Source organism: Prunus avium, chromosome 7, assembly GCF_965620075.1.
Source record: "Prunus avium chromosome 7, drPruAviu1.hap1.1, whole genome shotgun sequence".
NCBI lineage: Eukaryota > Viridiplantae > Streptophyta > Magnoliopsida > Rosales > Rosaceae > Prunus > Prunus avium.
The window spans coordinates 34,637,039-34,658,412 of record NC_142290.1 but is presented as its reverse complement, the minus strand read 5'-3'; the positions used below and the strand labels follow the sequence as shown (position 1 = coordinate 34,658,412).

General features: G+C 36.9%; 5 protein-coding genes across 6 annotated transcripts; 2 read left to right on the top strand and 3 right to left on the bottom strand.

Annotated features, from left to right (window-relative positions):
• Positions 1 to 897: 897 nt before the first annotated feature.
• On the bottom strand, positions 898 to 1,939 carry LOC110748932 (RING/U-box superfamily protein). Its single transcript, XM_021948916.2, has one exon. The coding sequence runs from the start codon at positions 1,813 to 1,815 to the stop codon at positions 1,168 to 1,170; it is 648 nt and encodes a 215-aa protein (XP_021804608.1). The 5' UTR covers positions 1,816 to 1,939; the 3' UTR covers positions 898 to 1,167.
• Positions 1,940 to 2,807: 868 nt separating this feature from the next.
• LOC110748920 (Ankyrin repeat family protein) lies at positions 2,808 to 7,132 on the bottom strand. The gene is made up of 10 exons (XM_021948901.2): positions 6,862 to 7,132; positions 6,317 to 6,373; positions 6,152 to 6,219; positions 4,681 to 4,885; positions 4,497 to 4,597; positions 3,954 to 4,029; positions 3,797 to 3,856; positions 3,679 to 3,729; positions 3,511 to 3,589; positions 2,808 to 3,265 (listed from the first exon to the last, which is right to left on the bottom strand). The coding sequence occupies exons 1-10, from the start codon at positions 6,934 to 6,936 to the stop codon at positions 3,186 to 3,188; spliced, it is 852 nt and encodes a 283-aa protein (XP_021804593.1). The 5' UTR covers positions 6,937 to 7,132; the 3' UTR covers positions 2,808 to 3,185.
• A 3,974-nt stretch (positions 7,133 to 11,106) lies between these two features.
• LOC110748923 (protein TIFY 3B) lies at positions 11,107 to 13,429 on the top strand. 2 transcript variants are annotated; one of them, XM_021948904.2, is made up of 5 exons: positions 11,107 to 11,386; positions 12,279 to 12,360; positions 12,459 to 12,651; positions 12,746 to 12,803; positions 12,900 to 13,429. In XM_021948904.2, exons 1-5 carry the CDS (start codon positions 11,229 to 11,231, stop codon positions 13,063 to 13,065), a joined length of 657 nt encoding a protein of 218 aa, XP_021804596.1. In that variant the 5' UTR covers positions 11,107 to 11,228; the 3' UTR covers positions 13,066 to 13,429. The 2 variants fall into 2 exon arrangements, with proteins under 2 accessions (XP_021804596.1, XP_021804597.1); XM_021948905.2 differs by having other exon boundaries at positions 11,109 to 11,386; positions 12,285 to 12,360.
• A 458-nt stretch (positions 13,430 to 13,887) lies between these two features.
• Positions 13,888 to 16,243, bottom strand: LOC110748922 (protein FATTY ACID EXPORT 2, chloroplastic-like). Its single transcript, XM_021948903.2, has 3 exons — positions 15,710 to 16,243; positions 14,934 to 15,068; positions 13,888 to 14,249 (listed from the first exon to the last, which is right to left on the bottom strand). Exons 1-3 carry the CDS (start codon positions 16,149 to 16,151, stop codon positions 14,110 to 14,112), a joined length of 717 nt encoding a protein of 238 aa, XP_021804595.1. The 5' UTR covers positions 16,152 to 16,243; the 3' UTR covers positions 13,888 to 14,109.
• A 533-nt stretch (positions 16,244 to 16,776) lies between these two features.
• Positions 16,777 to 19,502, top strand: LOC110748858 (Phospholipid/glycerol acyltransferase family protein). The gene is made up of 4 exons (XM_021948829.2): positions 16,777 to 17,317; positions 17,387 to 17,472; positions 17,831 to 17,968; positions 18,862 to 19,502. The coding sequence occupies exons 1-4, from the start codon at positions 16,978 to 16,980 to the stop codon at positions 19,165 to 19,167; spliced, it is 870 nt and encodes a 289-aa protein (XP_021804521.1). The 5' UTR covers positions 16,777 to 16,977; the 3' UTR covers positions 19,168 to 19,502.
• The last annotated feature ends 1,872 nt before the right edge of the window (positions 19,503 to 21,374 follow it).

The following is a 21,374-nucleotide window of genomic DNA, read 5'->3' as shown; positions in this document are numbered from 1 at the left end:
ATGGATTATTTCAATTATTTATAAATTCTATAAAATTATTTTAGTATCCCAAAAATGAATTTTGATGGAAAATTTACCCTCCAAAGTCCAAACCCTGAATCAAAGTCTTGAACCAAAAATCCTAACTTTCGAACTTGTTCCAAAACCGTTCGCAAGCCTCGAATTCTGACCCTAAACCTACTATAGGGTACTTAGGACTCGATTAGGCTTGGATACTCAAGTAACTTGACCTAGGACTTTACGATTAAGGTTTCAATCTCAATCTTAGGTTAGTACAACGTAAAGGAACCTTAGTTAGGAGTACCAGCATATTAGTTACAAGTATCGAAGTATCGGATATGAGCATACCCCTCTAGTTAGGAGTATCAGAACAACATACAAATGGTTTCATTCTCACCATGTCAGAATGTGCTAGCTGTTATCTACTACTCTTTCCTAACATAACATTAGTGACTCTTTCCTAACATAACATTAGTGACCCAAAATCGTATCCATGTAATAAACCAGATGATAGTAGAGTAATCTCAAAAGCAATTGTTGGACTCTGATTGCCCAGGCAATAGAACCCTCACAATGGATGGATTCCTTATTGTAATTGTTGTAATTGATCGCGATCTTTGAGACATGTTTTAAAGTAAACCTTTAAATTTTTTCAAGACGAACCTTAACATATTCAAGACATACACGTTTATATATTAAACTACCACCATTATACTTCAACCCCGGAGCTCGAGCTATCCCTATCAATTTTGCTTTACTTCAAAAAGAGAGAAATAATAACATAATTAATTAGCAAAAAGCATCCATAATCCCTCATTTCTGTCCCAACTGTTATAAGATACAAATTTGATACATAAAACAATGGAAAGTGAGGATAAAAAAAGGGCGAGACAAGAATACACAAATAAAAGTGGCTGGGAAATAATTCACTTTGATTAGACCACAGCAAGCACGTCATTTGGTCTTCACTGGGTCGTTGTCCTATAAACCGATCCAATAAATTACAAAATCATCCCTTAGCCTGGCCCAAAAACAACTCCCTTACACATAAATCATAAGAATCCCAATTTGTACACTGATAATATTTTTCACCTGAATTAAAATGCTCTATAAAATGTAACTACAACTACAAGCCTACAAGAAGCACATTCAAAAATAAATAAAAAATCACAACAGCAGATCATCCCCAAAGAGGTAGAGCAGTCTCTCCACAGCCCAGCTGGGCTGGGATCTGTGATCCCAGCTCAAGCTCTGGATTTGGGATGACGTCAGCAAAGGGGTCCTACAGAGTGGGCAAGTCCTGTGGTTATCATCGTGATGATGATCATGATGATCATGATACTCCAGCCATCTGTCGATGCATTCTGTGTGGAACACGTGGCTGCAGTTCCTGAGCTCCCTCACCTGATCCTCCATCTCCAGCTGACTCAAGCACACAGCACACGTGTCACAGCCACTGCTGGGTCTGTAGCTTCCTTGTCTGTTGGTAATTTCTTCAAAGGTGGTCTGCACAAGGCAGTCTCTGATCAACTGGGTTGAAGAAGAAGAGCAAGAGGAAGGCACAGGAGGGTAGTTTTGTAATTCACCATGCTCTGCCTCCAGGAAATTGTAGCCATGGTCAGAAACAGAGGAGGAGGAGGAGGAAGAAGAAGATAAGAGTCTTTGTCTGAGTCTGAGGGCCCAGTACAAAACCCATCTCATTAAGGCAATTACAAAAGCTGCTTTGTATAAAACATGGCTCACTATCAAGCCTGATGAGGACGAGTCTTCTTCAAACAAACCCATTGGAGAATATGCAAGCAATGAGCAGACCATACAAGCAAATTGAAACAGAGAGAACAGAGTAAGAAGAAGAAGAGCAAAAGAAAACAGAGAAAACAGAGGAAGAAGAGAGAAAAGGGGAATTTCTTAATGGCATCCAGCTTCCTTATAAAGACAGTGGATGAGAAGTGAATTGTAAAGAAGATGATGCGTGTGGGGCCCATTTGCTTCTTTTTTCTTTCAAACTTTTTCTTTGATTTATTCAGGGAGTGCGGAGCTGTCACTGACTCGTCAGCAGGTCATTTGCTTTGTCATTGCGATTGTATTTGTGCGCATCTGAGTCAGTCACTTGGGTCGGTGGCTCTATCATTTAAATATTTATTCTCTATTAACTTATTAGAAACATTAGGTACATGGAATTGGTTTATATAAATTTATAATACATCATCATTAAAGTTGAAAGCACGTGGGATCTGATCATAAGATTACAACCAACTTTGTTCTTTTCTTTTATTTTCGTCTGTTGTTACTAACCAACTATCAATCAAGCCTTCACGCTCGTATGAATGACTTTCAGTTGTTGATGTGTGGTGAGATTCACTATCACCAACAAATGAGAGTCACTCACGAGTTATTATCAGTTGTTAATACGCTGTGAGATTTACTCGTGAATGATTATTAATTGTTAATGCGTTGTGAGATTCACCGCCATCAACGATACTATTGAAATGCATAAAGGAATAGAAGTGGTGGAGACCTTTTTCTTTTGATAAGTAGCTTTTTCATGAAACGTTGGCATGACCCAATTACGTGTCTTAATTACCACCACGTTACCATCCTAGTCATATTCCACCAAAACGCACAACAATTCCAAATTTTCCCACTACTTTTACCATGATTTGTGATAAGAACGCACCCCACATCCGACCGTTGCTTTATTTCTTGCAACAGCATACTCGAACAAAAGTTGACTAAAGGTAGTTACCAAAGATAAAGTTGACAAAAGGTGATGATGCTCTTTCACCTTTCAGCAAACACAAAGGACCAACCATACAAGCAACAATTTATTGCATGATTCGCATAAAAGGTGCAGGATAAGGTGATGCTCTGGTTTGATCCCCCCTTTTTCCTATCACATCTTTACATACAGAGCTTGCCATTGCAAACAGAAGATGATTTTCAACAAGTTTTTCTCTCTCTTTCCCTACAGTACAGAGATAGTTTTATCGCCTTGGAAGGGAACTCTTCTCGGCACACTCCAAAATATCTTGTAGCCTGCATCCTTTGCCATGCGATCCATATATAACAGAAATCCATCAAGTAGTTTGTCAATAGAATTTCTTGATTGGAAACAAATGACTTGTACACGTATCTTAAAAATGCATATATATATCACTCTTTCGGACAATCTAGGGCCGCAGTTCTCATGCTCTTCTATCTTCTTCCATCTTCTGTCGCATCTTGTATTGGAGAGTGGCAGGAGCACAGTCCAAGGGTGTTTCCCCTATAAATAAGAAGCAGTCAGTCAAGAGACAACCAAAGTGACGCAATATGTGAACAACAGCTACCTACTTGCTACCACCAGTGCCCAATCAATTGTTTCAAGCAGATAAACTGAAGCCATATTTGCAGTGTGTGAGGGATATCATACATTTTGTACTGGACATTCTCTATTCATGCCGTTGTTTTACCATGCCAAACAAAAAATTCAACTAAGTTCACATTCGAAGGGGACCAAGGAAAAATTACCCTGTGCATTCTTGTAGTCCAGGCTTGCTCCAGAGTCCATCAGGGCAAAAACTATCTCAGTTTGATTAAAGACTGCTGCCTGACATTAGTGTCACAAAAAGAACTCTAAGCACTGGAACCAATTATGAGAGAGAGAGAGAGAGAGAGAGAGAGAGAGAGAGATCATACTAAATGTAGCACAGAAAGTCCTTGCTTGTCATGGTAATTGGCATCAACACCCTGCCAAAATGATAGTGTTATTAAACCCACTTTTAAAATATTCATTTTACTCTCCAAATGTTAATACCTCACTCAGAAGCTTCTTGACAGCAGCAACATCACCATTCTTTATAGCTTCTCTCATACCCTAAGAACACACATAAAAAGAATCATTATCTAGAGCAACTAAATTTCTTCTGCACAATTGTACCTTTGGTGACTAAATAGAAAATCAAAGTTTATACCTCCCCAGTGACTTCATAATCCATCTGGCTTTTATCAGAAGTTCCGCTGTTCGCTTGACCAAGATTGAAGACAGAACTGCAAAGTGTGTAGAAATAATTACAGACCACAACAGTGTGTAGTTTGGCACCAACATCACAAATTGCCAATTCACAATCAAGCAAAATGCAAAAACATTATTGTTTATCTATATCAATTAATCAAAGTTTAAAGGAATAAGTAGATGGAATTACCACATAAATCTAGCAGGAAAATACACAAAAATGAAAAACATGAATTTCCAAAATACGTGGAAATCAGCCAGAGTTAAAGATCAAGTGTCAATATAGCACCACTCCCTTTTCTTCTGATATTAGAATTTTATAAACTCAATTCAAGTTTACAAGAATTGAGGTCTGGAGCTTCAAACTCCCAATTGCTAAATAAAATGCTTCTCGATATCGTGAACAAATCACAAAGAAATCACATAGTAAATGTTGATTAAACTATTATCCATCATGTCAGGAGTAGAAGATATTGCAAACAAAACCCCAGAGGCAACCTACCTATGTTTGCTGTTCGAAGTGGAAGCATTGGTTTTTAAAGTGGTTTCTGTCTTTTTTGGTCTTGGATTCGATCGAGGGACAGAGGGGGATACGGTTTTGCTCTGCCACAAACAAAAATATGACCTATGAAACACATGATGGCAAGGTGCAGAAGAAACATCCAAAGAAATTTTAGAATTCATACCTGCTGGGGAACTGCATCCACGGATGGAGCTGGAGCTTCACAAATACATAAAGGCATTCCACACTTGCATTCTGAAATGGCTGACACAGGTTGATACTCTACAGTTGGTTCAGCCTTTAAATCTACATCTGCACCAATGTCCAATCTAGAAACTGTAGCTGTTACAGCATCAACTCTGTCTGAAGATACATCACCTTTGGTAGATCTGTGCAAAAACAATATCCGCAATGACCCCCAAAAATCCTTTAATAATTGAGGGAAGAAGAAAGAAGAAAGGAAAAGAAATCCCATGTAGCATTAACATGGCATAGGGTACTATATGTGAGCATAAACAAGAAAGAAGGCGAAATAAAAATGGAACCCAGAATAAGGTGGCAACTTGTAAAGTGCTCAGTCATCTTCACTAAGCATGCTTTTTTAGCCAGAGTGCAAAGTCAAGAGTAAGAAGTGCGTGTGTATATAAATAACTACACACTGTAGTGGATGGCATGCCATAAATCTCTGTAAGCATATAAGATATCAAGATTTCACAAATGAGTACACTTGCATGATCCTTTTCAGGTTCTTTAGCCAATTATTGCCACTAAACCACCATTATCAATCTGCTTAATGGATGGCATGCCCTATTTATCCATGGCACTTCACTGGAGATGCTTCTACACTGCAAGACTTAATATATAGTTTATCAGTGGCTCTAAACCAAAGAAACCCCAAGGTGAAAATTGTCTATGACATAGAAACAACGAGAAGTTATATAATTAGAAGTATGGGAAATGTTTAGGGTGCTGAATGGGTTGAAATAACAGAAAACAGGGTTTTACAAATCCAATAAGGCAAGCAAAGGGGGACATGTGAGAATTCCATTCCAAGAGAAGAGATAATTCCCATTCCAAGACACACCCAAACACTGAAAGGAGACTTCCATTCCATGATTCCGTCACACCTAACCCTAACAGGCTAGTAATACTCAGGCACCAATTACTTAATAGACCAGTAGCCCTTGAATGTTTAACAAAGAAAAAACTTTCACTTTTAGGACCAAGGCAATGAGATATATCCTGAAGGACAGATTTCTACTAAGAATTGCCATCTGCTGCAACTTCTCTCGAGTTTCTATTTTTAGTTGACTTGGTTGACTGAACCGCAAGCTCACCAAGATCAATTAAGTGTTCATTACAAATTCATGAGCCTTCAAGCAACATCAGTGAGTCATTTCCACCATCAATCAACTCTAGTATACAAACGATATCAAAAGAAGAAAACAAAAGTTTCAAGTTCTCAAGTTTCAATCAAATCCCATCATTGACAGCAAGAACTCACAAACATCAATATACATAACAGACATTATCCATTTAGCGTTTATTTCTACTTAGAATGGATGAATGAGAAAACCAAAAAAAGATATGATATACAGTTATACATACATATTTAAGTATGTATATTCTAAAAAGTTGAATGAAGAGTAATTTACCGAGAGGAGTCATTGAAACAATCACTGCAAACTCTAACGGTTGAATAAATGCCGAACTGTGGTAGAGCCTGAGTTTGCAAACAAAATCATGATTGCTCAGTGAAAGTTCACCAATTGGTAAAATTGCTGCAAAGATAAATAAAGTTTTGAGTAAAACAAACACACCAGTTGGTTTGACGAATGTTCATGGCACAACGTCCGCCCACAAGATCGGCAATGATGCTGCATAAATCATAAGCTAAAGCATATCACGTTCAGATATGTAAAAGTAGAATGCAAAAGTAGGCAAGCTTGTAACTTGCAGAAAGATGGTCAGTCAATATTTTCAATTGGAAAAGGCCCATTTGTGCATGCAAGAAGAATTGGATTGCTAATCAATCACCATTGACCATAACATATTAGATCATTACAAAAGAAGCCCCTTGGCCATCAATATCAAATTTTGAGCTAAGCAGCAAATAAAGTACAAAACTTTGAGATCCCAATGAAGCATGAAGAACCTTGGCAGTGAAAACTAAGTAATGGCATCAACAGAGCCTTTTGGTTCTCGATTGAAAATATAAATTAATTAATTTTATTGGCCTCAAAGTGTTGATGGGTCAAATGGGTACTCATAAATTCATTAAATTTCACTTGTTTCCATATATATATATATACATAAATAAATAAATATAAATGTGAGAAAGAGAGAGGGAAATTGAAATGGGTACCCGTCGCCTGAAAGCGTTGAAGCTGCATTTGCAGACGTCGCAGCGTGGTGCTTCTTGGAAAGGAGGAGGCTCCATTCAATCACATACAATCGTGTAAAATGATCGATTTTTTGAAACATGCAAGTCAATCTTCAATTCATTGCTACCTCCACCTTCGAGCACACAGCATCCCGATTTTTCGATTCGATTCAGGCTTTTTCCCGATCCAAAACTCTTATCCGGCAGATTTCGGGTTACCCGCCTTGTTTTTTTTTTTTTTTCTTATTTTTAATAATCAAACTGAGATAACTTAATTGAAACAACAATGTTATAGTAAAAAATTAGATTCCGGTTTTTTATTTTTTATATTTATTTTATTTTAATCTTGTTATTATTTTGGGTTTAAAATATTTAATTTACAAATTTAGTTATATACTCAATTTTAGACGTTGTCTTATAAAGAAACCCTATACTATTTAAAAACTATAAATACACCCAAAAATTGACAGCAGTTAATTTTTTTTAATTTAATAGCTATTTTTTAGTTTATTTGTGTGTGTAAAACACATATATTGCCCTTGTACTATAGATTTGAGCAAGAAAAATCATATTTGTCATCTAATATAAAAACCAAATCATATTTATTTTCTCCTTTTTCGCTAATACTTTTTCGGTGTTGGAGCAAGAAGAGTGTAGGGGCTTTTTCGTTCCGGCAACTACTGCGGGCCTGGGCTGCCGTAAAGAGAAAACTGAAGAAAATATCCCCCTTATGTCTGAGTTCAAAGATCAAACCCCAAAATATTTCGAAAGGGTTGTAAAGCCTTAGGAAACACCTTGGTTACCTTCGCCAACGAAAATAATGGCTGCTTACAGATAAATTCTTGGCTTTGCATGAAAAGCTCGTGGCATAGGAGCAAAATCGACATGAGTAAGAGAAAATTATGCATAGTTTGGGGAAAGGGGGAGTGTTAAGGTAAGAAAGGGAAGGTTTGCAAGAAAATTTGGCTGAGAATGGAGGGAGAGAAAGGAATGGGTGGCTTGATTGTTTCTTCCGGCAGCTTGACAGAGACTCTGTCAAGTGTTGAAATAATCTGCTAGAAGAAGAAAAATGGGGAAGATGGGCAAGCAAAGCACGAAATTACTGAGTTTTGCAGGTGAGAGAGGAAGCTTACTCTCCAGATGTCTCTTCTTATGATGGGTAGGAAATGCCTCTTTTTATAGGCGCTGGAAGCTACCATTTTCTAAGAAACCCTAATGGTTCCTATCCAATTTGGCCAAATCTCTCCCTTCCTTTCTTCTCTCCTCCCTTGACTTTTCCCATCTTGGTGAAATTTCCTCAGTCTATTTGCACAAAATCAGGGATTTTTAGGAGCTCAAGGCCCTTTCCCGCAGCTACCTCAGAACTCCCATTTTCAGCAATCTCCTTCCTTTCCTTTCTTCCTTTTTTTTATGGCTAGGTCTGATGAGGGAAAGAGAATGGGTATGCATGCTGGTTCAAACAGTGATCTGCGCTCCAATATCCCTTGGTCCTTTGGAAGTTTTTACTTGAAACTTGTTCCTCCCATGTGCTGGAACTTTCCCAGCAACTCTACATAATGGACCTTCAGACTTCCCTTCGTGGCTTTGTTCTTCAGCCAGGTGCTGGAGCTTTGCAGCTCTTCTATTGTAATTGTATGGGCCAAGTTGGTTTATTGAGTAAGTGGGCTATCTCTATCAAGCATTGAGCTTTTTTTGGTTGAGTCAATAGGCTATTTTGGTTGGGATATTTTCTCTTTTGTGCTCACCCACATGTTTGGGCCTAAGAAATGGGCCTGAGTTCCGAGGCTCCCAAGCAACCTCGGGACTTCCATTTCTTGGCCCATCAATGGGCCTCATGTCAACTTATTACCATCCATACCACAACCCACTCAAGCAAGCCCCAGACATCTTGCGTGGCTTGGGCCCACTTAAGCTTGTAGCGTGGCGTGTTGCTTATTTGCTTGGCGTGGCATGTGTGCAAGCGCATATGACGAACTTTCGCGTGCCCAAATCGGGTTTCTTCTCGGTAAGGTATTGCATTGGGCCGAGAATTTATTTGGGCTGAACCGTGACTTTTTTGGGCCTCAACAAAGAGCTTCCGTTGAAGCTCAGTCTCAAGTCCAACTATATTCTTCATTTCTGATCTACAATTTTCAATATTTCACTTTCGATTTCTTGTTCTAAAATCGTGCTTCTATTGATATTATTATTTTTTTTCAAATTGTTCGGAACCTCGATCATATGCTCTTAGCTCTACTCCTTATCTTCGAGCTCTACTCCTCTTTCGCCACGTCGTCATCGTTGTTGTTGTCATCATCGTCATCAATGTCATCGTCGTTTGGTTTTGACTTGAGATTTTTGATCTTTTGTTTCAATTATGTGTTTCTTTTCGAATTTTAGTTGATTTTTGAAATGTATTTTAAGCTTTGATGATCGATTTATCTTTTGTTACTATTTCATTTATGGATCTCATTTTTGTTTAACAATGTACTTCTATGACATAATATTATTAACAATATGGGCTCGGCTTGTTTTGAGTTAGTTTGGTTTGTTCTTTATTCATCTTTTCTTTGGTGGACATGTATTAGAAATAGCAACATGACAAGCATTAATCAACATGATAGTAAACTAGCAGTGTTATTACCCTAAACTGGAACATTACAGGGGTAGATATGCATTAGAAATAGGATGTCATAGAAAACTAGCAGTGTTATTACCCTAGATTGAAACATTATAAGGGTAGACATGCATTAGAAATAGGATGTCATAGGAAATTAGTAGTGTTATTACCATAGACTAGAACATTACATGGGGTAGACATGCATTAGAAATAAGATGTCATAGGACACTAGCAGTGTTATTATCCTAGACTGGAACATTACAGCCATTAATCAACATGACAATAAACTAGCAGTTTTATTACCCTACCCTAGATTGGAACATTACAGACATTAATCAACATGACAGTAAACTAGTAATGTTATTACCCTAGACTGGAACATTACAGGGGTAGACATGCATTAGAAATAGGATGTCATAGGAAACTAGCAGTGTTATTACCATAGACTAGAACATTACAGCCATTAATCAACATGACAGTAAAGGTGTGGAACATTATAGTCATTAATCAACATGACACGTTAATGAAGCTATGATTTTCAAGACGTTCTGTTTGTAATGAATTATTTGGGGTTTTTTTAAATAAAATTAGGTTGGGCTTGTTTTGGGTGCTATTTAAATTTTTTGTGTTAGGCTTTTTTTAAGTTGATCAATGGCAATCACGTAATTTATAGGAATTTCTATGAATTTCAACTCTAATTTATTATGTAGTAAATGAGTTTTGGGTGTGTTTCTAAAGTACATTCCATGTGGGGTTTTGTAAAATAATTTCAGCCCCTATTTGAGTATATTAGTGAAGTTCCCTATTTAATTTGAGATAAAATAATAATAATAATAAATAATCAGAACCGTCCAGAACCTGCAACGTATGGACGGCGAAGATCATTTCCCGATTATGCACATTCTTTTTTAGAAGACATGTTGCAAATGAAACTTTTCATCTGAAAGCGAAATGCCATAATTTTGACATGTTATGCTATCATATATATTATTTTTTTTTAATGAAAATTCGATTGTTAATTTGCATTATTAATCCACGAACTTTATGATAATTATTATTTTTAGACTTAAAAAACATTACAAGTTAGATCCCTTGACGAATTTTATGATTAGATTGACTACGATATGCATATGATTTTTTTTTTAAATAACATAATTAATTTGTTAAAAAAATGGAACACTTTATTAACTTAAACTGTCATATGAAAGTAATTCAAAATTATTATCGAGCGGGTTACCACAGTAGTTGTGGCCCTACTCTTTTACCCGTGCTTGGCATTCAGGATTGAAATCCCAAGATTGTCTTTCCTCCCAAATTATGTAACCAAAATAAAATTATTATGAATAATCTCTTTTTTATTTGTTGGGAAAGATTATTATGAGTAATCTCTAGACAACATATTTAGATTAGTTGGTACTATCCAATTTTAATTACATCATCTATATTCTCGAACACTTCACCTAATTGGGATAACTACCCATTTTTAGAAAATGAAATTGTGACCACACGATCATGTGGCCCTAAAAACCATCAACGGAGACAGATATGGTAAACTTTGAAAGAGCTAGGAAGGTCAGGTTGAGTTGTAGTTAATGTTATTAAATTGTCGGGGCATCTGTTCTTTAACACGTGGGAGATTAAAAAACAGTGAAATAATTGATGGTTGGTCACCGCTGGAAGCTTTTGAGTTGGTCCTCTCCTTGTGAAAGTTGTGAAGCAACCAAAAAACTCTTGAGGAGCAAAGAAAGAAATGGAAGAAAAATCTCAAGCTGGTGATGTGAAGAATCCCCCAGAGATGGAGGAAAAGGTGGTTGGCCAAAGCCAGCCTATCAAAACAGAGGAAGAAGCAGCTAAAGAAAAGGACCCATCTTCTTCCCATGATCTGCCCAACAACAGCAACAGCACCAGGTGAGCTCAATTTATGGCAGATATAGAAAATCAGGGCTGTTGAGTTTTTCTCCATTTGAATGAAAAAGCCTTGCTTTCATGTGTGTTTGAAAAGGCTCTCTCTCTCTCTCTCTCTCTCTCTCTCTATCTCTCTCTCTCTCTCTGTTTGACTAACTTTTGGGTTTAAGAGAATTTGTTTCTGAAGTTTGTCAAACTAATGGAAAAAGGTGTATTGCAAATTGGGATTTTATTGCATAAGACAAAAAATTTAGCCTCTCGAATTTTATCTGCTTTTAAACATGGTCAATTTAGCTTTGTGAGCCCATAGTGCAAAGCACTATTCATCTTTGTTTTCCCACTGGTCTTCCAATGCTCTTCAGTTTGTTGGGTAGCAAAATCCTGCTAAAGTTATATGCTTGGTTATGGTTTAGTTGAGATCTGATTTGTTGGTTTAGCAGCAAGTTGGAACTGTTGTGGTTTCTATTTTCGAAGGCAGAATACATAGCAGATGAGTTAATAAGTATTGTTTTTTTCACTGTTTAAAGCAACTCTGTGAAACATTGTGCGGCTTCTCGAGTACCCACACCAATTTGTTACAACTAGACATGGTTTGCTCTTCAGAGATGGAAAAATCAAAACTCCTAGTTTGTGCTTTATAGACATGATAATACCTCCTTTTCATTTTCTTTTTCTTTGAGTTTTAATCTCGGTTTTCATGTCTGTTTCTCCAAAGCTACCTTTATTATTTTCTACCGCTCCATCTCATCTTGGAGAAGATTTCCACCTTAGCTAAAATTGATTTGGAGGATAGAGGTGATGGGGGTGTGGAGAGGGTGTGGAGAGGAGCTTTGCGGGTTAAGCTAGATCATGCCAGGCTGACATTAAATTTGGTTTGTTGTTCTTTGTGTTTGAGTGCCAGAAAGATCATGCCGGCTCAGCTTACCATCTTCTACGCTGGGAGTGTTAGCGTCTTTGATGCAGTTACTGCAGAAAAGGTTGGCTCTTTTCTATCCTTAATAACATAAGCAATTTGCATCTAACTCAACCATCTACGCGCTTGACATATTCTGTTCTGCACTTATTTGCATGACAGGTTCGTGAACTTATGCTTATCGCAGCAGCTGATGCTGCAAATAAGACTACTGATGTTAAGAATGGTGGGACAAGCGGTCCACCAAGTCCACTAGTTTGTACAGGGTCGTCTTCGCTGCAAAACTCTGCTCCTGGTTCACCAGTGGTCCAGCCCTACCCTGATCAGAAGAGTTCCATTTGCAAACTGCAAGCTGGTAAGAATTTCATTGCAATATTAGCGGCACAATTTTTTAAAAAATTCCTAATGATGGCTTCATGATTTCTGCTTCAATGTTTCTGTTGATTCAGAATTTCCCATAGCAAGGAGACACTCTCTTCAGCGCTTCCTGGAGAAGCGACGGGACAGGTGGGTGCTGTGATGGGTTTTTTCTCTGGCACCACCATACCTAGGCCTTTGCACATCAATTTGTTTTTTTATTAATATTTTTATTCATTCTTGCAGGTTGGTCAGCAAGAATCCATATCCTACTTCACCCGCAACACAGGTGGATGACGATGCTAAAATTAACCTCAGCAATAATGCCTCTCCAGGTTTGGGTTGCTTCAAACAATCTGCCATGGTGAAGGAGGAAATGCAACCAAGTTCTGCTACTGCCTACCCATCTTGAACTAATAACAAAATTTTCACTGGATCATGTGGAACGTTTTATCTTTATTTTTAGTCTCAGCATTGCTATCGTACTTTCGCAAAGACCTACATTTAACTGGTGATTATTATGTTTGACGTGCCTGTTCACATAATCGGGGCTCATATGCGTACAAGTTCTCAGTTGATTTGAAACAAAATGAAACCTCACATGATAGATTGGTGATTTTGTGTTCAATTGCTGATGGAGAATTTGTAAACATGTTTGTTTGCCCCGTTTATGCCAAGGCATTTAAACTGTATTCGGATTTGTATTGTGTAGCATGACTGTTTGTTTATGACACTGTAAACTTGCCTAGAACTAATGACAAACTATTTGGTGTTAACTTGGTCGTGTGGTGAATATTGAGTTCAGCTGCTTGTTATCTTTTGTGAAAAATATTGGTAAAATAAAACCATGCAATCATACTGGAACAAACCTCCAATATTGCCGTAGTTATTTTGCATCGGCCTGGGTGGAAGGAAGTCGCACTTTTTTTTTCCATCAACTGAGCGTCGCATGCATCCCAATTTATGATGCAGTTATTTCCGGAAAATATTGTCTACATGCTTTGTGATATAAACAAAAATTTCTTATCCACAAGAAGAAAACCAATGTCGAATTCAACTCGAGCAGTTTTATTTCATTTTCCTTCCTTGGATTCAAATTCTGAAAAGTAAATGACGATAGTTGAACTCCCATTATAGGTGGAAAATGCTAGGAAACCAATTTTCACGACCAACAGCTTGTTTCTTTAATAGGAAACAGTGCAAAAAAGGAAAAAACACATACACATGGAGATGCTTAAGCACACAAAATTTATCAGTGTATTGTCGATTGAACTTTTCGAACTTTCAAACACCACATCCTACAATACAAAGTCTACATTGCCTTTTTTCAAAAGCTAATACTGATATCGAATACCAGATATTAGCAACAAAAAAGGAAAACAAAAAACAAAAGAAAAAGGACTCAAATACCAGACGGTAACTCACATTATTACTCTCTAACTTACATATGCATTTTTCAGTGCATACCGCGTAGAATTCCATGTAAGTAGCCACCGGTCATTACAAGTGACACAAGAGATACAACACCGGCTGGAAATACCTTCCCTGACTTCTTGAAACGAGAGCCCATCACTCCCAGAAGGGCAGCAGACAACCCTGGAGGCAGGGAGAAATGAAGACAAAATAAAAAAAAAATATAAGAAATTAAACCGCACTTGCAAAGAGAGAGAGAAGGGATGCAAAGGGAACTAGTTAGGTTACCACAAAAAACCTAGGACGCCCATGAACATTGTAGTATCTAATAGTAAAAATTAGTGCACCGGCAATCGAATGCCAACTTTTTTTCTTTTTTCTTTTCTTTCTATTTAGGCATGCACCTATCACCACTCTGTATTTATCCATTAAAATCTTTTGTCCCCTTAGGCAAATATAGAGGGATAAGCTTGTAGATAAAGACTTTATCAAAGGGCGATGGGATAACCAATGTGGGTTGTTTATTGAAGCACTCTCAACTAATATAATCACTAATTACAGAAGCACGTGTTGTAACTAACATAATGGTATAGTTCTTACAGAAGCAACCGGACCTGTACTTTGAAAGCAAAATTTGGTTTTCTCTGATAAGTCTCAATAGTTTTATCATATTCATACAGCTAATTAAAATGGAAATACAAGAATTGTCAGTATTTATTAGGATCAGACAATTCAAAATGTGTTATTGGGGAGAATATACGGGAGAACCATCGAAGTGGATATAAAGAAAACAGAATCTAGCAATGGACTACTGTAGCAACTAGCAAAACAAGTACAGGAAATTTTGAGAGTGTGATGATCGCTTACCAAGCCCAATAGATGATGCAAAAACTGGTCTTACGGGAAGCTCAGTTGAAACATAAAAGAGTAAGGCCGCTGATAATCCCCCTGCCAACAGTGATTTCTGGCTGCCACTCTTCAAGAAGCCCATAAGGCCACCCACTGTCACAAAAATCAACTGTGAGATCCCAGTACAATTGATACTATCAAGAACTGGACATAATAAACTGGTATGTTCATATGGATGATTGCCATCCATTAGATAATTATTTGATTTCAGGATTCTATCGATGCAATCCCTAGGTATTGGGACACAAGAAGCTAGTTGGAAGTACGGAGCTAAGCAAGTCATTTGCAGACTTTTCTTGAGGAAAACCTTCAAAAACTTCCCAACTAAAAGATAATTTTCTAGACTAAGTCATCTTTATATTTAATCTATACATAAAAGAAAAAAGCTTTGAACATAGAAACACAAAGTCTTCCTACGAGAACCATCAAATAGACGGGACCAATCCAGAACTGTACAGACAAATCAGAGATCACCAATAAAATTGGAAACCACCCTGTTATACTATTTGAGATAAACCCCAAAGTTCTATACTTTACAAGTACAACTGAAGGCCTTAAGCCTCATAAATTAGCCACAATAACAAAAACAACAGATTTGTAACTCCATAGGCAATTTCTAACTATTGTAGCTTTAAGGCAAAAATATATAGCTGGACTGGAACAGCCTTCGCTTCAATATAATACAAGATGAAATTTTTACAAGCTAGAAAAGAAAAGCAAAGTAATTTGATTACCTCCAACAAGAGCAGCATATCCTAGAGTTAGTTTCTGAGACATTGACATCCCTTTCTTCTCTCTCTTCTCTTCCGGTCCCTCCTCTCCCTCGCCTTTATCGTCACTATTATCACCTCCACCGCCTCCGCCGCCGCCGCCGCCTCTACCGCCAAAGTCACCTCCACCGCCTCCGCCGCCGGTAGCTGGTTCGATGCCGATATCCTTGATCCCCGAATCAACAGTGAATATAGTGGAAGATTTGGTGTCAGAGACAACCCCAAGCTTCTGAATTGATGCGTGCCTCAACAAAAGAGCGTTATCAGAGGAAGCCCCAAATCCCCGATAGCTGAGATCGTTGTGTTGCAGGCGTTGGGCTGGAGAAATGGAGGTGTTTAGGTTGTGTAAAGCTCCAATTTTGGGGCGTAGAACAAGTGAGGACTGAGAAACGCACAAGTCTGCCATGTGTGATGTCAGTGAGAGAGTTTTTACTTCGCCTTTTTTTGCTTCTCGGTTCTTCGTTTGGCTTCGTGGGAACTACCAGTCTCCACTACTACTACACGTGGGAAGTTGGCAAAAAAATAGGGCAAAAGAAATAAAAAATCTATAATATTTTCCTATTAAATAATAAATGAATCTATATTTTTTCCCACGTTGGTATTTGAGAAAAAGGTTATTGTATTGAATTGATACTAGATGCTTCTTTGCTATGTCAAATGGCCATTTAATTAAGTTGAACATTAGTTTGACATTGTATAAGTTAACAAAAGGTTAAACTTCAAGAAATTCATTACCCCCAAATTCATATGAGGCTTTGCAAATACGAGTTAGACCTGTTGTTTAAGGCAGTATGCACGCTCTCTTGAACTTGAATTCGAACCCCTCTTCATACATTACAGTGCTTAATAGAAGATTAATTTCTACCTTAGATCATGTCATCTTGAATGTTAATTTTGTTTCACTATATTAGATTCAAAGTTCACCAAAAAAGTTGACCTTATCAATCTTATTGTTATTAAAAAAAAATTGGACAAAAAACAATTTCGACCTTATCAATATTATTGAGCCCAAGCCCAATCAATCAGGCTGTAAATGTCACCAGGTCCATGATGAATCCTTCTCGCAATTCCAGTTGAACAGAAACAGTTGTGCTCCATAGAAATCAGACACGAATCTACAGATCCTGTGTTTCCCTTTCCGCCAATTGAATATGCAGTGGCGAGAGCGCGCCTATTCGATCCTTGAATAGATAAAAACCAAGTCGACCCAATTGGGTTTTCGCTGAAGTAACATGGGACGAAGAATAATGGAATGGGCAGCTCGGTCTGATTACATGGGCGGCATTCCAAGGAAGATGGTGATCATGGCGGTGGGGGGTTTGGCAAAGGCTGTCGTCTCTTTGCTCAACAACACAACTGTTCACAATGCCGATACACTCCTTCGTCTGGTTCGTTCTCGGCCTCCTGGTGTACCACTCGTCACTGTTAGCAACCACATGTCCACCATGGATGACCCTTTTTTGTGGGGTTTCAAGGGCTTTCCCATCACGGATGCGAAATTGTCTCGGTGGGCTTTGGCTGCCGAGGACATTTGTTTCAAAAGTTCAATGCTTTCTTACTTCTTCAGACTTGGTAAGGTGAATTGTCTTTCATGGTTTGATTTTGGATTAGTTCTAGATTCTGATATGGTAAGTTGTACAGGGAAGTGCATACCAATTACACGGGGTGGTGGCATTTATCAAGAACACATGAATGAAGCTCTTGAGCGTTTAAGTGAAGGAGAATGGGTAATCACTTCATATTGTTAATTGTTTTTTCTTGTCTAGTTTCGATTATTGAGCACTGGTGGGAGCTACTCAATGCTATTTAGAATGTGAATCTTCCAAATCTGGTGGCAGATTTGTCTGCTTTTTCTTCCATGACGAGACATTGCATAGCTCACTCAACTGAGATTATATGAAGTTTGGAATTTTTTGGTTGACCGGTTCTTCAAAGAGTCGTTTGTACTTTGTGGAATGAAATTTTACCTTATAAAATCAGTAGTTTTGCAAATTTGTTGGCTTTTGTTGTATAGTATAATTCTTTGATATTTATGCTAAACCTTTTAGTTATTCAAGTTCAAACTTTTGAATCTCTGATGAGCAGTTGCATACATTTCCAGAAGGAAAAGTGTCCCAGGAAGATGCACCTATTAGACGATTGAAATGGGGAACTGCTAGTCTCATTGCTCGTGCTCCTGTAACACCTATAGTTTTGCCAATTGTCCATTCGGGGTTTGAACAGGTAATTTACTCTACTAAGGATTCTTCCCCTTTATCTGGACTTGTGTTTCGATCAATTCCCCGTTATAAGATGTTAATGAACTGCTAAGATGGCAATCTCCCCCTCCCTGCTCTCCCCACTGAAAATGTTTCTGTGAGATGATTTCCAAACAGTGCATTTGTACAACAGTATCACAAGTTGTCAGATTGAATGGTTTTTTCATTCTCTGTGAAAAGTATGACTTGAACCTGGGAATCACTTTGCATCCATTAAACACAATGGTGGTTGTTTGATTTCAGAGTTTCATTTCCTTGTTATTTATCTTTTTATGTCATAAATGATAAACGGATGTCTCTTTGCATCCAACATACTCTTGTCATATATAGTCAGGTCCTCCTGATGATATGACTTAGTACTTGAGCCATGACATTGTGATCTGACATCCAAATGGCTAATTGTCTAGTTCTGTGAATGATTGCTACACCGAAGTGTTAGCGTTACATTTTATGGGATAGTAGAATTTCCTTGTGGCTGGAATTGGACCTTATTGATGTGGCAGTTAAAATGTTTCTATTATGCATTTAATATGTCATAAACTTTGCACTACTGAATTATGGTTTTCCAAGTATGTTGAGGTTATCAAAGGCGCACTGCTGATATTGTGAACTTCTTTTATGCTATGTAATGATTTTATCCAATTTTTGGTATGCGTGTAGCTCTTTGAAGTCCTGGACAATGATGTAAATAAACAGCGGCATTCATGTGGCAGAACTTTATCCATCTATGTAAAAAGGAAAAATATATATTTAGCTTTAAATTTATGCTTCATATTTGTTAGAATCTGATGATGGATCTTCTGTGGCCCATTTGTTCAATTTTGCTCATTTCACATTGGCCACTGTTTGAATTTGCAGGTGATGCCTGAGAACTTTTATCGTGGTAAAAGGCCTCCTTTTCCATTATGGAATAAGAACATTAAGATAATTGTTGGTGAGCCAATGGAACTTGACCTTCCTAAAATGAGGCAGATGGCAATGTCTCTGTCTCGTAATATTTCACATCCTACTTTAGGATGGCCAAGCACTTGCCCCGGTGGTCTGGATGAGGCAGCACAAAGATGTCTGTACAATGCAATTTCAGAGAAAATCCAAAATGTCATGGAGACCTTGCGAACTTTTGCTAGAAGTTTTTCAAAGTCAAAAGATCAAAATCTTTGCTAGTTTAAGTTATGCTGCGAAGTATGTCCAACAGTAGGAAAATTGCATTTTGGGTTCAACAGTGTCCATCTTAAGATGTATCGATAAATGAGGAACATATCTCTTTACTCCAGAGTTCAATCAGCGTTCCGATTCTATTTAAGGAACAGAAACCTGCCGGCTTCATTCTATGGCACTACAAAGATGAGTTTAATTGTGATTTGTAGTTGATTTTATAAGACTTGTATTCTTTTATGAATTTCGCATCATTGTCCATTTTGTAGTTGGTTTTAAGACTTGTATTCTTCTGTGAAATTCATATGTATTCTTGTCCAGTGGAGAGAAACATTACTGTACCATATGTATTCTTCTGTGAAACTCATATGTATTCTTCTGGGAAATATCTATCGGGAAAAAATTTCACCGGGAAATACCTATAAATAGAATATTTTAAAAGTATAGCCGGGCGGCTTTACACTATAAACAGAATATTTAATAGTATAGCCGCACGGCTATACCCTATAAATAGAATATTTTAATAGTATGGCCGCTCGGCTATACCCTATAAATAGAATATTTTAAAAATATAGCCGCACAGCGATACCCTTTGAATAGAATATTTTAAAATTATAGCCGTGCGGCTATACCCTTTAAATATATACGAATTGTCATGTTTCTTCCGTTTTTGTTTTTTCTTTTCTCTTGTTTGCAAAACGTTTGCTGGCTCTTGTTAATCTACGCGTTGTAGACAATTAAATTTTTATAAAAAATTTCTATTTAGTAATTAAACAATATCTTAGCCATATTTAATTATTTTCATTAGTAATTATCTTTTAATTATTATTTCTCTAGTGAGTAATTAGTCTTAAATATTTTAATTAATTTCATAAATGATATTACTTAATAAATAGTCATTAATATTTTTTTCTTTCGTTTTCTTTGAAATAAAATTTTCTTCGAAATCGCTAATTACTTTATTTTTAATTGAGTAATATCTTAGCATTATTTAATTAATATAGTGAACAATTAGCTGAAATTGCCTTTGATGATCAAGACAAAGTTTATATTTATTTTTTAAAAAACTCTCTCGTGATGAGATTTCGTCGGTAGAGGTCTATCTTGGCGAAGCAGAGGTAAATTTCGTCGGAAGAGGTTTATTTTTTTAAAAGAAAATAAGTAAATAAACTTAGTTTATTTACTTTTGTTTTTTGGCCAACTTCTTTAATTTAATATATGTAATTAATTTTTTTAATTACTTTAATTGGTATTTATATTCGAGTTATTATTTCTTTAGTGAATATTTAAATATTTTATTGATTTCATAAATTACTTAATAAATAGTAATTCATTATTTTAAATTATTTTGTTGACTTTGTTTTTTATTTTTTATTTATAAAAAATTAGTTTGGGTAAATTAAAACTAAATTTATTGTTACAGATCCAGATTTTTATTGTTAGTTCAATGTGGAAATATATTTAAAGAGTATAGCCGCACGGCTATACAGGCTATGCACTATAAATAGAATATTTTAAAAGTATAGCCGCACGGCTATACGCTTTAAAAGGGTTCCAATAACTTCAAATTCTCCTCTGATTGTTACCGCGTGTACACTGCTATTTGGAATAAATAATAGAGAATATTGTTCAATGGAGTTTGGATACTACAAGTATTGCCTTTTCTAAATCATAACCGCACCATTGGACTTGAGAATAAGCTGAAGTTTGCAGTAATTTGAGCTTTTTTTGGTGTATTGTTGAAGAAGAAGGGTGAGTGTGTGTCACAACAATACTTGACAATACACAATCTAAAGAATATGTCTTTTCTTTTAAGAAAAAGAAGGATAGCATGTGGACTCATGCCACATGTTGATCCACATTTTGACCAAGTTTTGTTGTTATTTAGATACTAAGATATGAGGAATTGGGCAGGAATTGAAAACAAAGGAAGCAAACCAGGCAAAATTTTGATCCTCCCTAAAGCATCAACTAAACCCTACACAGTACACAAACAGGGCCTGGGAAACTGCTTAGAACATGGAACTGAATGATAATAAAATAATTGGTTCTAAAAGGTAATGATTTCTGTTTGCTTAAAATAAAAGTTATCATCATTGTTGGAGGGGAAAATTGTTGCCTTAATGGAGACTTTAGTTTTAGCCTTGCTGTCTAAAAAGCAGAAGAAAAAAAAAGGGGGGCCTTCCTTACCTGCTGCTATAAATTATTTGGTGTAG

What these genes read in the sequence shown, in the direction of transcription:
- LOC110748932 (XM_021948916.2), bottom strand. Translation starts at nt 1,815, where the DNA reads ATGGTCTGCTCATTGCTTGCATATTCTCCAATGGGTTTGTTTGAAGAA.
- LOC110748920 (XM_021948901.2), bottom strand. Translation starts at nt 6,936, where the DNA reads ATGGAGCCTCCTCCTTTCCAAGAAGCACCACGCTGCGACGTCTGCAAA. An exon ending in AACATTCGTCAAACCAACTG is followed by an intron (nt 6,220 to 6,316) that starts GTGTGTTTGTTT and finishes TTGCAAACTCAG; the next exon opens with GCTCTACCACAGTTCGGCAT. An exon ending in GGACTACAAGAATGCACAGG is followed by an intron (nt 3,266 to 3,510) that starts GTAATTTTTCCT and finishes TCTTATTTATAG; the next exon opens with GGGAAACACCCTTGGACTGT.
- LOC110748923 (XM_021948904.2), top strand. Translation starts at nt 11,229, where the DNA reads ATGGAAGAAAAATCTCAAGCTGGTGATGTGAAGAATCCCCCAGAGATG. An exon ending in CATTTGCAAACTGCAAGCTG is followed by an intron (nt 12,652 to 12,745) that starts GTAAGAATTTCA and finishes CTGTTGATTCAG; the next exon opens with AATTTCCCATAGCAAGGAGA. An exon ending in CTGGAGAAGCGACGGGACAG is followed by an intron (nt 12,804 to 12,899) that starts GTGGGTGCTGTG and finishes TCATTCTTGCAG; the next exon opens with GTTGGTCAGCAAGAATCCAT.
- LOC110748922 (XM_021948903.2), bottom strand. Translation starts at nt 16,151, where the DNA reads ATGGCAGACTTGTGCGTTTCTCAGTCCTCACTTGTTCTACGCCCCAAA. An exon ending in ATATGCTGCTCTTGTTGGAG is followed by an intron (nt 15,069 to 15,709) that starts GTAATCAAATTA and finishes TTTTTGTGACAG; the next exon opens with TGGGTGGCCTTATGGGCTTC. An exon ending in TGCATCATCTATTGGGCTTG is followed by an intron (nt 14,250 to 14,933) that starts GTAAGCGATCAT and finishes CCCTGCCTCCAG; the next exon opens with GGTTGTCTGCTGCCCTTCTG.
- LOC110748858 (XM_021948829.2), top strand. Translation starts at nt 16,978, where the DNA reads ATGGGACGAAGAATAATGGAATGGGCAGCTCGGTCTGATTACATGGGC. An exon ending in TTCTTACTTCTTCAGACTTG is followed by an intron (nt 17,318 to 17,386) that starts GTAAGGTGAATT and finishes TAAGTTGTACAG; the next exon opens with GGAAGTGCATACCAATTACA. An exon ending in TCCATTCGGGGTTTGAACAG is followed by an intron (nt 17,969 to 18,861) that starts GTAATTTACTCT and finishes TTGAATTTGCAG; the next exon opens with GTGATGCCTGAGAACTTTTA.